General features: G+C 43.2%; 1 protein-coding gene across 3 annotated transcripts in view; it reads right to left on the minus strand.

The window, feature by feature from the left end:
* Positions 1–14,019, minus strand: part of LRP2 (LDL receptor related protein 2) — a gene marked incomplete in the record, with an annotated part of 280,817 nt that overhangs the window by 29,496 nt on the left and 237,302 nt on the right. For all 3 annotated transcript variants that reach the window (XM_056536932.1, XM_056536931.1, XM_056536933.1), the window contains 3 exon segments: positions 2,860–3,003; positions 11,179–11,310; positions 12,100–12,231. In XM_056536932.1, the coding sequence (XP_056392907.1) occupies positions 2,860–3,003; positions 11,179–11,310; positions 12,100–12,231 (408 nt within the window).

A 14,019-nucleotide genomic window follows, 5' to 3' on the forward strand; every position in this document is an offset into this window, starting at 1 on the left:
AGGAACTGTCCAGAGTAGAAGCAAATGCCCATAGAAAATCTCTCCTGCTCTGGACAGTTCCTGACATGGAGGTGGCAGCAGAGAGCACTGTGGTCAGACTGGAAAGAACTACACAACTTCCTCTGTAGTATACAGCAGCTGATAAGTACATGAAGGATTAAGATTTTTTTATAGAAGTAAATCACAAATCTGTTTAACTTTCTGGCACCAGTTGATTTAAAAATAATAATAATCAATGTTTTCCACTGTTGTACCTCTTTAAGGGTATGTCCACCTTCACAACCTTATACAGCATTTAAAGGTTATGTCCACTTATTAAAACCATTCTTATTGCTCCAACGCATCTAAAATAAAAGATGAAGAAACTATGAGAATGATCTACAGTTCTTTTGCAGATCTATGTGTTTCCATGGTAACAGACTACAAACCTATCATGTGCAGTCTGAGCCTACAGTCCTACTATCAAATGTGTTAAAGGAGTTGGCTGGGACTTTGTAACAAATGGCCTAGTCTCAAGATAGGCCATCAATATATGATCAGTGGGGGTCAAACATCCAGCACCACAATGCTCAGCTATTTGCTAGAGCCCTGCCTCCCACACACAGAATAGAGCTGGAAGCAGACAGCGCCATACATTGTGAAGTGGCCATGTTAAGTTATTGCAGCTTCTCCCATTTACTTCAATGGGAGCTGAACAGCATGGAATCCCAGCAACGACATGCAAAAAACATAGATTGCATAGAAGCTGTAGCCCAAAATAATAGGACACCTTCAGCGGAATCTGGAATTTGAATTTCACAGCTGAATTTTCTGCTGCAGAAATTCAGCAGTACACACGGTGCAGCAGAATCCCATTGAAAACAATGGAAGGCTGCTGCACGGGAATTTCCAAGTGAAACTTCTCCGCACGGAAATTCAATAGTGTGAACATACCCTAAGAGACAGAGCATGACAAGGACTGCGGCCGCTCTGTGCAGGATCACCAACAAAAGTGATTTAGAAAAATGATTATTGTGCACATTCCTGCACTATAATCATGTTTCTGTATAATTAGAAGTGCAATTTAGGTGCGCTTAGGTTGTAGCTGTCCGAAATTCATTGTAACCATCAGTGCCCAATATATCCCATTACTGCAAGTTATAATGGGGTCTGTCATGTTCCAGGGTGGTGCATGATGAATCTTCCACACCAGATCCACACTGAGCCTTTAATACAAATGTTAATAGGCACAGAGTAAAGATGGTCATAGCCCTAAAGGAATCTAATAGTCATTTGCTTGCATATAACAATAACTAATCTACTGCAAAGTAAGAAATGTTCGTTTAGTTGTGGAAAAATGTAATAAGACTGTAATTATAATTGTATTTTCGCTACAGGAATAGATTCAATTCTATTAATGATGATACTATTATTTTATGCAATTTTGAATTTATATTGGAAAACTGCTGCCCCCTTGTGGAACATACAGAGCATGCGTATTGTACGAAAATTATTTCTTAGACTCCATTCGCACATACAGGTGACAAAACTGCAGCAATACATATATATATGTCTACAAAATGTTACTAGAACTAAAGTCGATAAGGAAAATAGCACATTTGTAATGTTAGGAGTAGCAAAATGTTACAAAAAATTATCTTTCCGACATTAGGTAGGTAGCCTTGGTATCTGATGTCCCTGTACCACATAAGATGACATCAATGCTAGAAAAATAGAGTTTTCCAACCAGTGAACCTCAAGCTGTGGCAAAACTACAACTCCCAGCATGCTCGGACAGCCTTCGGCTGTCCGAGCATGCTAGGATTTGTAGTTTTGCAACAGCAGGAGGCACACTGGTTGGGAAACACTGCTATCGACTGCTATTTTTTTTTTTAAATCAACTGGTGCCAGAAAGTTAAACAGATTTGTAAATTTCTTCTATAAAAAAAATCTTAATCCTTCCAGTACTTATTAGCTGTTGAATACTACAGAGGAAATTATATTCTTTTTGGAACACCGTGCTCTCTGCTGACATCACGAGCACAGTGCTCTCTGCTGACATCTCTGTCCATTTTAGGAACTGTCCAGAGCAGCATATGTTTCCTATGGGGATTTTCTCCTACTCTGGACAGTTCTTAAAATGGACAGAGATGTCAGCAGAGAGCACTGTGCTCGTGATTCAGCACCAGTTGATTTAAAAAAAAAAAAAAAGTTTTCCCACCGGAGTACCCCTTTAACACATGAGCAGCACTGTGGCTCATTGATTAAAGGGGTACTCCCCATGAAAAATTTTTTTTTTTTTTTTTTTTTTAATCAATTTGTGCCAGAAAGTTACACAGATTTGTAAATTACTTCTATTTATCTATCCTTCCAGTACTTATCAGCTGCTGTATGAGCCACAGGAAGTTCTTTTCTTTTTGAATTTTGCTATGGGGTCTTGCTTGTACTCTGAGAGCACTGTGGTCAGACAGGAGGGAAATTCAAAATGAAAAGAACTTCCTCTGGAGCATACAGCAGCTTATAAATCCTGGAAGGATTAAGATTTTTAAATAGAAGTAATTTACAAATCTGTTTAACTTTCTGGCACCAGTTGATTTAATAAAAAAATTTTTTTTCAGTGGAGTACCCTAAGGGCTGTTGCCTTACAGCACTGGGGTCCTAGGTTCAATTCCCCTTCCCCACCTCCCCCAAGAACAACATCTGCAAGAAGTTTGTAGGTAGATTGTGAGCCCTAAAGGGGACAGGAACGAAGTTGAGTGATGTAAAAGCACTGCGGATTATGTTGGTGCTATATAGATAAATAATAATAATTATACCTCTCTACATACTGTATATATAGATAGATAGATAGATATATTTCAGTAATACATGCTCACTTACTGAGGTCTATTCCCTCGGGATCCCAGTCGTAGTCCAGGGCCTGGATATGCTGCTGATTCTCAATATAATCGGAGTACTGCTCAGAGGACAGATTGTACCTTCTTATTCTTACGTTGTCCGGCAAGAGCAGAAGTGGAGGGTTACCTGTGATATTAGTAAAATAAATGCACAAAACGGATTACCAGTCAGAAGATGCAATACACAGGGCTTTATATTAAAGTCATTACACTTGCTTAGAATTCAGGGTTTCCCAACCAGGGTGCCTCCAGCTGTTGCAAAACAACAACTCCCAGAATGCTGGGAGTTGTAGTTTTGCAACAGCTGGATGCACCCCGGTTGGGAAACCCTGTACTAGACATAGGCGTGCGCAGCCTATTGCATTAGGGTGTGCACCCTAAAGCACAAACTCACGCCACACGCGTATATGTCCGCCATTACCAGCGGGTCCCTGGCTGCGATCAACAGCCGGGACCTGCCGCACATGATCCGGGCATCGCTCTGATGCCCGTGGTTATGCTTAGGACGTAAATGTACGTCCTGGTGCATCAAGTACCACGTCATCAGGACATACATTTACGTCCTTAATCGTTAAGGGGTTAAATGGAACTTAATAAAAGGTATATTTTATCATATGGAAGGTCCCTATTCAAATCAGTGCCTATAAGGTATGTAGGTTGGTTTTTAGCTAGATAGGTCAGTTGGTAGCTAAGTGGATTGGTAGTTGATAGCTAGGTAGATAGCATGTAGGCAAAGTCAGATCACAATACACAGTGTCACTTCACACTTTGTATGTTTAGTTCACAAATAGAGCAATTGATAGAGTCACTTCATACAATCATAGATGCAGAGCCTCTAGTGTTATTCAAAGTGCACATATAATTAGGTGTTACTGTTTCACATTTTGTGTAAACTGCGCATTCATAAACATAAGAGGCATAACTTTGCCTTGATGTCAGGACCCTCGTATAGTTGCACAAAGTCCTGTGTATTACATCGGGTCCCTATATTAGCACCAGGTAATGTATTCACTGTTCACGTCCCAACACTGCGCTATTGCATTAGTGCCCGTCACTGGTGGCCCGGGAAGCGATATTAGAAGAATACACGCTACAACGTGATCCCTGATTAATTAAAGCATGTAGGATCGCCTATGGCAATGTGAACGGAGCCCAAATACTTGAAACCAGCTTCCACTACCTAGGAAACAGCGAAGTGCAATGGCATAGTGTTATACAATCTGCAGCCAATGCATAACAAAGGAAGCTGTGTACATGTGTGGATTAGGAAATGGAGTGAGGGGCACTAGTGAAATGGAGTGATGGACATCTGCAATAAACTGAACAGTGAATACATTACCTGGTGCTAATATAGGGACCCCATGTAATACACAGGACTTTGTGCAATTATACAAGAAGGGTCCTGACATCAAGGCAAAGTTATACATCTTATGTTTATGAATGCGCAGTTTACACAAAAAAAAAAAACAGTAACACCTAATTATATATGCACTTTGAATAACACTAGAGCAGTGGTCTCCAACCTACAGACCTCCAGATGTTGCAAAACTACAACTCCCAGCATGCCCTGACAGCCGTTGGCTGTCCGGGCATGCTAGGAGTTGTAGTTTTGCAACATCTGGAGGTCCGCAGGTTGGAGACCACTGCACTAGAGGCTCTGCATCTATGATTGTATGAAGTGCACTCCATCAGTTGCTCTATTTGTGAACTAAACATACAAAGGACATTAACTCACATATAATTGGACTGCAAAATAAAGAGCAGTAATAAAAATTCATAGAAGTAACTGCATAATAGCGTGTCTATGTGAAAAGGGTCCAGTAGAGCAGTGTTTCCCAACCAGGGTGCCTCCAGGTGTTGCAAAACTACAACTCCCAGCATGCCTGGACCACCCCACACGATTCCCCATCCCAAAGTACCAAAGAAAATAACAAAAAAAATTCACCTAGTCCCATGCAGCGATCTCCAGAAGAGCCGGGCCGCGTTCTCTCTTCTCCACAGTGCAGGCGCTGATGATTGACGTCATCAGTGCCTGCGTCTGGGAAGGGGTCACGGCCTTCTCTGACCTGTGTGCGCACACAGTTCAGAAGCTCCGGCAGAGAGTGAGCAGCTATAAATGCCTCCCCGGGTTAAATAGACCCAGGGAGCATATAATACAGCAAAGTCTGCGGGCAGAACTGGGGAGGATTACCCCATGATCTGTCCCCCTGCATGGTTTTCTGGGGGGATGTGTCCCCCCGATTCCTACGCTCCCTGGATATCCCGAATTTGACGGAGCCTGGGCTTGATTAGGGTGTGCCCAGGCACACCCAGCACACCCCGTGCGCACGCCTATGGTACTAGATACTCAATACCTGTCGTCCATGCAGCCTATTCCACCACCATCCAACTTGACACGTTGGATGAATGTAACCTGTCCCATCCAAATGAACAGGCTCAGTTATACAATCGATTTCCCTCTGCTGCTTTCTTTTACAGCGCTAACAGAAAACACCGCTGGATGACGCACATACAGTATGTCTTAAGTTATGTTAGAACACTATACAACTTTATTAAAGCAATGTGTATATATATATATATATATTTTTTTCCCCCTCTTAAATAATCTTTTAGGATAATCTACTGTATATACAATGATAACAACAAATAAGGATACCACTGCTCTTGACCAATATATGGCTACTCACTATATCAATAAATGCTTGGTATCCATACAAAACTATGTGCGCTTAAAGTGTAAGTCCTGCATTGGACTTCCGGCCATTCTGCAAAAAAATCGTCGCAAAGAATCGCAGCTCAAGCTGGGCGGTACAGTTGGCGAAGCAGAAAAGCAAAGTGCGTTTCAGCTCACCCCGCAAGAGGCGCACGGACCTGACGTGGACCTCATCCCAGAAATTAGTATAAGAAACAAGGCCCGACTCAGGAACGGTTCTTTATTATAAAGCCAAGAGAGACATCACAGGAACACGGTAAATTGTGATGCGTTTCGGCTTTACTATAAAGCCTTAGTCATAGGTATGACTAAGGCTTTCTAGTAAAGCCAAAACGCGTCACAATTTACCGTGTTCATGTGATGTTTCTTTAGGCTTTATAGTAAAGAACCGTTCCTGAGTTGGGCGCTGGACATCCTTGTTTCGTTTACTACCGTGTGTCCCCGAAAATACACCCTACCCCGAAAATAAGCCCTAGCTGGATTATCAGGGTGGGCTGCAATATAAGCCCTACCCCGAAAATAAGACCTAGGCAATGCACGGGCTGCAAATATAAAAAAACAAACTTTAACTTACCTTCGTCCTCCGTTCCCCCGTTGCTAATGAACCGGTGTCACTGTTCTCCACTGCTCTTGCTGCTTCCTGGTGTTGGGACGTCTCAGAGCCTTCAACCTATCACCGGCCGCAGTGATGTCCCGCCTCTGCCGATGATAGGCTGAGCCCACTGTCATGTAAGAAGCCGGCCGGGCAATGTATGTTGTTCAATGTGCATACCGTAAATAAATAAGCCCTACCCTGAAAATAAGCCCTTGTGTGTTTTTTGTGACTAAAATTAATATAAGACCCGGTCTTATTTTCGGAGAAACACGGTAGTTATCGAAGCAATCATATGATGGCCATAAAATTCTGCGAGTCCGCTTCATTCGAAAAGGGCTTGTGGACAGAAATTACTGGGCAATGTACGACTGTCTTGCATCTCTTTGCAAAACGAGTGGGAGACCAATGCTGTGCACATAGTTTGTATGGCTACCAAGCATTTAACCCCTTCAGGACCAAGCCCATTTTGGCCTTAAGGACCAGAGCGTTTTTTGCACATCTGACCACTGTCACTTTAAACATTAATAACTCTGGAATGCTTTTAGTTATCATTCTGATTCCGAGATTGTTTTTTCGTGACATATTCTACTTTAACGTAGTGGTAACATTTTTTGGTAACTTGTATCCTTTCCGTGTGAAAAATCCTAAAATTTGATGAAAAATTTGAAAATTTTGCATTTTTCTAACTTTGAAGCTCTCTGCTTGTAAGGAAAATGTATATTACAAATAAAAAAAATTTTTATTCACATATACAATATGTCTACTTTATGTTTGCATCATAAAAGTGACGAGTTTTTACTTTTGGAAGACACCAGAGGGCTTCAAAGTTCAGCAGCAATTTTCCAATTTTTCACAAAATTTTCAAACTCACTATTTTTCAGGGACCAGTTCAGGTTTGAAGTGGATTTGAAGGGTCTTCTTATTAGAAATACCCCACAAAAGACCCCATTATAAAAACTGCACCCCCCAAAGTATTCAAAATGACATTCAGTCATCATTTTAACCCTTTAGGTGTTTCACAGGAATAGAAGCAAAGTGAAGGAGAAAATTCACAATCTTCATTTTTTACACTCGCATGTTCTTGTAGACCCAATTTTTAAATTTTTACAAGGGGTAAAAGGAGAAAATGTATACTTCTATTTGTAGCCTGATTTCTCTCGAGTAAGCACATACCTCATATGTCTATGTTAAGTGTTCGGCGGGCGCAGTAGAGGGCTCAGAAGCGAAGGAGCGACAAGGGGATTTTGGAGAGTACGTTTTTCTGAAATGGTTTTTGGGGGGCATGTTGCATTTAGGAAGCCCCTATGGTGCCAGAACAGCAAAAAACCCTCACATGGCATACCATTTTGGAAACTAGACCCCTTGAGGAACATAACAAGGAATAAAGTGAGCCTTAATACCCCACAGGTGTTTCACGACTTTTGCATATGTAAAAAAAAATTATTTTTTTTCACTAAAATGTGTGTTTCCCCCCAAATTTCACATTTTTCCAAGGGTTAATAGCAGGAAATACCCCCCAATATTTGTAACCCCTTCTCTTCTGAGTATGGAGGTACCCCATAAGTTGACCTGAAGTGCACTATGGGCGAACTACAATGCTCAGAAGAGAAGGAGTCATATTTGGCTTTTTGAGAGCAAATTTTGCTCGGGGGGCATGTCGCATTTAGGAAGCCCCTATGGTGCCAGAACAGCAAAAAATACCCACATGGCATACCATTTTGGAAACTAGACCCCTTGAGGAATGTAATAAGGAATAAAGTGAGCCTTATTACCCCACAGGTGTTTCACGACTTTTGCATATGTAAAAAAAAAAAAAAAAATTTCCACTAAAATGTGTGTTTCCCCCCTAATTTCACCTTTTTGCAAGGGTTAATAGCAGAAAATACCCCCCAAAATTTGTAACCCCATCTCTTCTGAGTATGGAGGTACCCCATAAGTTGACCTGAAGTGCACTATGGGCGAACTACAATGCTCAGAAGAGAAGGAGTCATATTTGGCTTTTTGAGAGCAAATTTTGCTCGGGGAGCATGTCGCATTTAGGAAGCCCCTAAGGTGTCAGAACAGCAAAATAACCCCCACATGGCATACCATTTTGGAAACTAGACCCCTTGAGGAACGTAACAAGGGGTACAGTGAGCATTTGCCCCCCACTGGTGTCTGACAGGTCTTTGGAACAGTGGGCTGTACAAGTTTTCATTTTCATGGACCACTGTTCCAAAGATCCGTCAGACACCTGTGGGGGGTAAATTCTCACTGCACCCCTCATTACATTCCGTGAGGGGTGTCGTTTCCGAAATGGGGTCACATGTGGGTTTTTTTTTTTTTTGCGTTTGTCAAAACCGCTGTAACAATCAGCCACCCCTGTGCAAATCACCTCAAATGTACATGGTGCACTCTCCCTTCTGGGCCTTGTTGTGCGCCCCCAGAGCACTTTGCGCTCACATATGGGGTATCTCTGTAGTCGGGAGAAATTGCGTTACAAATTTTGGGGGGCTTTTTTCCCTTTTACCTCTTGTGAAAATGTAAAGTATAGGGCAACATCAGCATGTTAGTGTAAAAAATAAAACATTTTTACACTAACATTCTGGTGTAGACCCCAACATTTCCTTTTCATGAAGGGTTAAAGAAGAAAAAGCCCCCCAAACCTTGTAACGCAATTTCTCCCGAGTACGGCGATACCCCATATGTGACCCTAAACTGTTGCCCTGAAATACGACAGGGCTCCAAAGTGAGAACGCCATGTGCATTTGAGGCCTAAATTAGGGATTTGCATAGGGGTGGACATAGGGGTATTCTACGCCAGTGATTCCCAAACAGGGTGCCTCCAGCTGTTGCAAAACTCCCAGCATGCCTGGACAGTCAACGGCTGTCCGACAATACTGGGAGTTGTTGTTTTTCAACAGCTGGAGGCTCTGCTTTGGAAACAGTGGTGTACCGGACGTTCTTATTGGGGGAGGGGGGCTGTGTAAGGGTATGTGTATATGTAGTGTTTTTAACTTTTTATTTTATTTTGTGTTAGTGTAGTGTAGTGTTTTTAGGGTACAGTCACATGGGCGGGGGGTTACAGCAAGTTTCCCAGCGCAAAATTTGCTGCATCTCAAGATGCGAGAAACCCACTGTAAAAGCCTCGCCCATGTGAATGTACCCTGTACATTCACGGGGGTGGCGGGGCGGGGGAGGCTTGCATCAGCTGTTGCAAAACCACAACTCCCAGCATGCATGGTCTGTTAGTGCATGCTGGGAGTCATAGTTTTGCAACAGCTGGAGGCACACAGGTTAGGAAACACTGAGTTAGAAACAGACAATGTTTCCCAACCAGTGTGTCTCCAGTTGTTGCAAAACTACAACTCCCAGCATGCCCAGACAGCTGAAGGGCATGCTGGGAGTTGTAGTTCGGCAACATCTGAAGGGCCAGATGTTGCTGAACTAAAACTCCCAGCATGCCTGGACAGTCAGTGCATACTGGGAGTTGTAGTTTTGCAACAGCTGGAAGAGCACAGATTGGAGACCATTATACAATGGTCTCCAAACTGGGGCCCTCCAGATGTTGCAAAACTACAACTCCCAGCATGCATGGTCTTTTAGTGCATGCTGGGAGTTATAGTTTTGCAACAGCTGGAGGCACACAGGTTAGGAAACACTGAGTTAGAAACAATGTTTCCCAACCAGTGTGTCTCCAGCTGTTGCAAAACTACAACTCCCAGCATGCCCGGACAGCTGAAGGGCATGCTGGGAGTTGTAGTTCGGCAACATCTGAAGGGCCAGATGTTGCTTAACTAAAACTCCCAGCATGCCTGGACAGTCAGTGCATGCTGGGAGTTGTAGTTTTGCAACAGCTGGAAGAGCACAGATTGGAGACCATTATACAATGGTCTCCAAACTGGGGCCCTCCAGATGTTGCAAAACTACAACTCCCAGCATGCCCGGACAGCCAAAGGCTGTCTAGGCATGCTGGGAGTTGTAGTTTTCAGACTCCTAGAAGCAGCAGTGAAGATCTTCACTGCTGCCTCTGAGGACCACATACTTATCCGTCGCTGCTCGTCCACGTGGCCGGTCCCGCGCTGCTCCTCGGTCCCGCCGCTGGATCAGGTAAGTCCGCCGGTCCCCACGTGTTCCCCCCGAATGCCGCAGGTCCCCGCGAGCCCCTGCAGCGCTTCGTCCCCCGTTCTGCCCGACTTCCAGGGGCGGGCAGTGCGGGGGATCTGAACTTTCACCCCAGATCACTGTGATTGGTCCACAGGGACCAATCACAGTGATCGCTGACCAGGACCATCAATTGATGGTCCTGGGGGTGAAGCAGAAGTTGTCCCCTGCTGGAAACAGCGGGACTTCTGCCAGTTAACCCGTGCGATGCTGCGCATCGCCGGGTTAACTGAATGTCATTTATAAACGCCGGGATGCGCGAACGCACTGCACAAACCGGCGTTTATATATGACATTCTGCGGGAAGGGGTTAATTATATAGGAAGTAGCCATATATTGGTCTAGATCAGTGACCTTCAAACTGTGGCCCTCCAGATGTTGCAAAACCACAACCCCCAGCATGCCTGGACAGCCTACGGCTACGGCTTTTGCTACAACTGGAGGGCCACAGTTTGGAACCGATGGTCTAGATAAATCATAATAAAAATCATCTGGACCACGCTACATTATAATGCAGTAGAATGCCAGTGATTTAAGCCAGGGCTGGTGCAAGAATATTTGCCACCCTAGGCAAAAGCTAATTTGCCGCCCCTTGATTCCGCCCCCATTGGCCCGCATTTCGACACGACCGACCTTACTACTGGGGTGACACACTGTAACAAACCTCCTTCTCATCATCATGCTGCTGGCTGAACAAATGTGTCGGGTGCTGGTTGTCTAACTGTAACTGCGGCAGGCAGAGTGGTGCCCCCCATTCAAGAGGGCACTCTAGGCGGCTGCCTATTTCGCCTATAGGCAGAACCGGCCCTGATTTAAGCATATACCAGAATTGACCTGTGTATGGTCCTTACCCTCAGCTGCACATTGTTTTCCATGCTCGTCTCCTACAGATCGAAATCCTTCAGCACAAAAGCATTCGTAGCTTCCTTTGGAGTTCTTACAGTCTTGTGGACACGTTCCATATATCTCACACTCATTAATATCTAAAAATGAAATAAAAAGATGACAAGTTTGTAATGGGCAGATAGGATATTATCTATAAGGCCAGACATGGGTGACACTGCAGTCCCTCGGCACTATTGCTGAATGCTGCCTTACGATCTAAAGGGAACCACAACACTGTAAATTGTTTAAAAATGACCGAGCACTATAGGGTTCATATTAGTTCACATGCTTAAAAGGGGTACTCCGGTGGAAAACTTTTTTTTATTAAAAAATGTTAATCCTTCCAGTACTTATTAGCTGCTGAATACTACAGAGGAAATTATTTTCTTTTTGGAACACAGAGCTCTCTGCTGACATCACGAGCACAGTGCTCTCTGCTGACACCTCTGTCCATTTTAGGAACTGTCTAGAGCAGCATATGTTTGCTATGGGGATTTTCTCCTACTCTGGACAGTTCTTAAAATGGACAGAGATGTCAGCAGAGAGCTCTGTGTTCCAAAAAGAAAATAATTTCCTCTGTAGTATTCAGCAGCTAATAAGTACTGGAAGGATTAAGATTTTTTAATAGAAGTAATTTACAAATCTGTTTAACTGTCTGGCACTAGTTGATTAAAAAAAAAAAAAGTTTTCCACCGGAATACCCCTTTAATGCTGGGAGCTTTGCAACAGCTGGAGGCACCCCGGTTGGGAAACACTGCACTAGACTAGTCTATGACTATGTACTGTGCACAGTAGCAGAAGAGCTGACATCTGGTCTGCTACATCTGTTTATTCCCACATCTCCCTTTACTATCATTCACAAGGAAATCATAAAACGTCTAAATTACCTTCACAAGAATTGCGGTCAGTCTCGCCGGCTTTGTATCCTGGTCGGCAATGACAGAGAAATCCCCCTTCAGCTAAGTTAGTGCAGTTATGTTCACAGATGTTTTCTCCGCAGTGTCGTCCAGTACCTATGTCTAAAAAATATATATAAATTAGAGATATAAAACATTTAAAAGTTATGGACACTTTCGTAATCATATTTATTTTTTCCATCTTTAAATGGGCACTGTCAGAATCAAAACCCTTTTATATGTTGTACATCTTGGCAAAACATTAAAGGGGTACTCCACTGGAAAACATTTTTTTTTTTTTAATAAATCAACTGGTGCCAGAAAGTTAAAGAGATTTGTAAATTACTTCAATTTCAAAATCTTAATCCTTCCAGTACTTATTAGCTGCTGTATGTTCCAGAGTAAGTTCATTTCTTTTTGAATTTCCTTTCTAGTCTGACCACAGTGCTCTCTGCTGACACCTCTGTCCATGTTAGGAACTGTGCAGAGTAGTAGCAAATCCCCATAGCAAACATCTCCTGCTCTGGACAGTTCCAAAAATGGACAGAGGTGTCAGTAGAGAGCACTGTGGTCAGACGGAAAGGGGATTCAAAAAGAAAATAACTTCCTGTGGATCATACAGTAGCTGAAGGATTAAGATTTTTAAATAGAAGTAATTTACAAATCTGTTTAACTTTCTGGCACCAGTTGATTTAAAAAAAAATAATGTTTTCCAGTGGAGTACCCCTTTATCCTTTCTAATATACTTCATAAAAAATGTTATCTCCCCAACTAGGGGTCCCCATATTATCCAGAACATAACATACGGGGGCATTTATCATTGTAGGTGTAAGTGAAGGTTTTTTTTTTCCACCTTTTTTTGTGTGCTGGTGATGTGTAGGAGCACCAAATGTATTAAATGGTCACAGGGCATTTGATAAATTTTGTGCAGGTCACATTTTCTGAAATTTCCCTCTTCACATACACCAAAAAGCGAAGCCAAGTCTGGGCTGGTGTATTTTTGTGACTTTTGGGTGTTTTCTGCACCAAATTTGCAAAATTTACAGCTGGTCTGTAAGCGCTTTAAAAAAAAACAAAAAAAAACACTGTGTAAACCCAAAAAGCCGCAAAATATAGCACGACAAATCGACACACAAAAACGGCTCAAAACACAATGATAAATGCCCCCCATGATCCTGTCCGGCTGCAGCATCATCTTTGTCCCAGCTGAAGCACAGGCATGGACAAAGTCCAGGAAGTGAGGGTGGGACTAGCACTCCTCTGTGCTCACTCCTGTCCTATCAGACTGCAGCATGAAAGCAGAGAGGAGGGGTTACAGAGCAGCCTGCAGTGACTGGAGAAGAGACCCAGCACAGCAGACTCAGGGAGCTCAGTGCTTGTCTTCTGAAGCAGTGGATTTCAGAATGAGTGATCAGCAGAACAGAGGCATTTGTGAGCCAAATACAGAAGCCAGATACATAAAAAAGACATGAAAAGCATCTGCATGACCTAGTGAGTAACATATATAAGCATTTTTATTTTTGTGATATGATATGATATGGTACACTTTAAAGGGGTACTCCGGCACTTAGACATCTTATACCCTATCCAAAGGATAGGGGATAAGATACCTGATCGCGGGGGTCCCACTGCTGGGGACCCCTGTGATCTTGCACGCAGCACCCTAATTAAAATCAGTCCCCGGAGCATGTTCGCTCCGAGTATGATTACCGGCGACCAAGCCTATGGGAGGGGGCGTGACAGCTGCATGCAAGATCACGGGGGTCCCCAGCGGCAGAACCCCTGCAATCAGGCATCTTATCCCCTATCCTTTGGATAGGGGATAAGATGTCTAAGCGTCAGAGTACCCCTTTAAATATAAAAACATATAGGGGCAGATACATAAACACTGTAACTTGCAGGGCTATGACA

This window comes from Hyla sarda, chromosome 8 (assembly GCF_029499605.1).
Source record: "Hyla sarda isolate aHylSar1 chromosome 8, aHylSar1.hap1, whole genome shotgun sequence".
In the NCBI taxonomy this organism is placed as follows: domain Eukaryota; kingdom Metazoa; phylum Chordata; class Amphibia; order Anura; family Hylidae; genus Hyla; species Hyla sarda.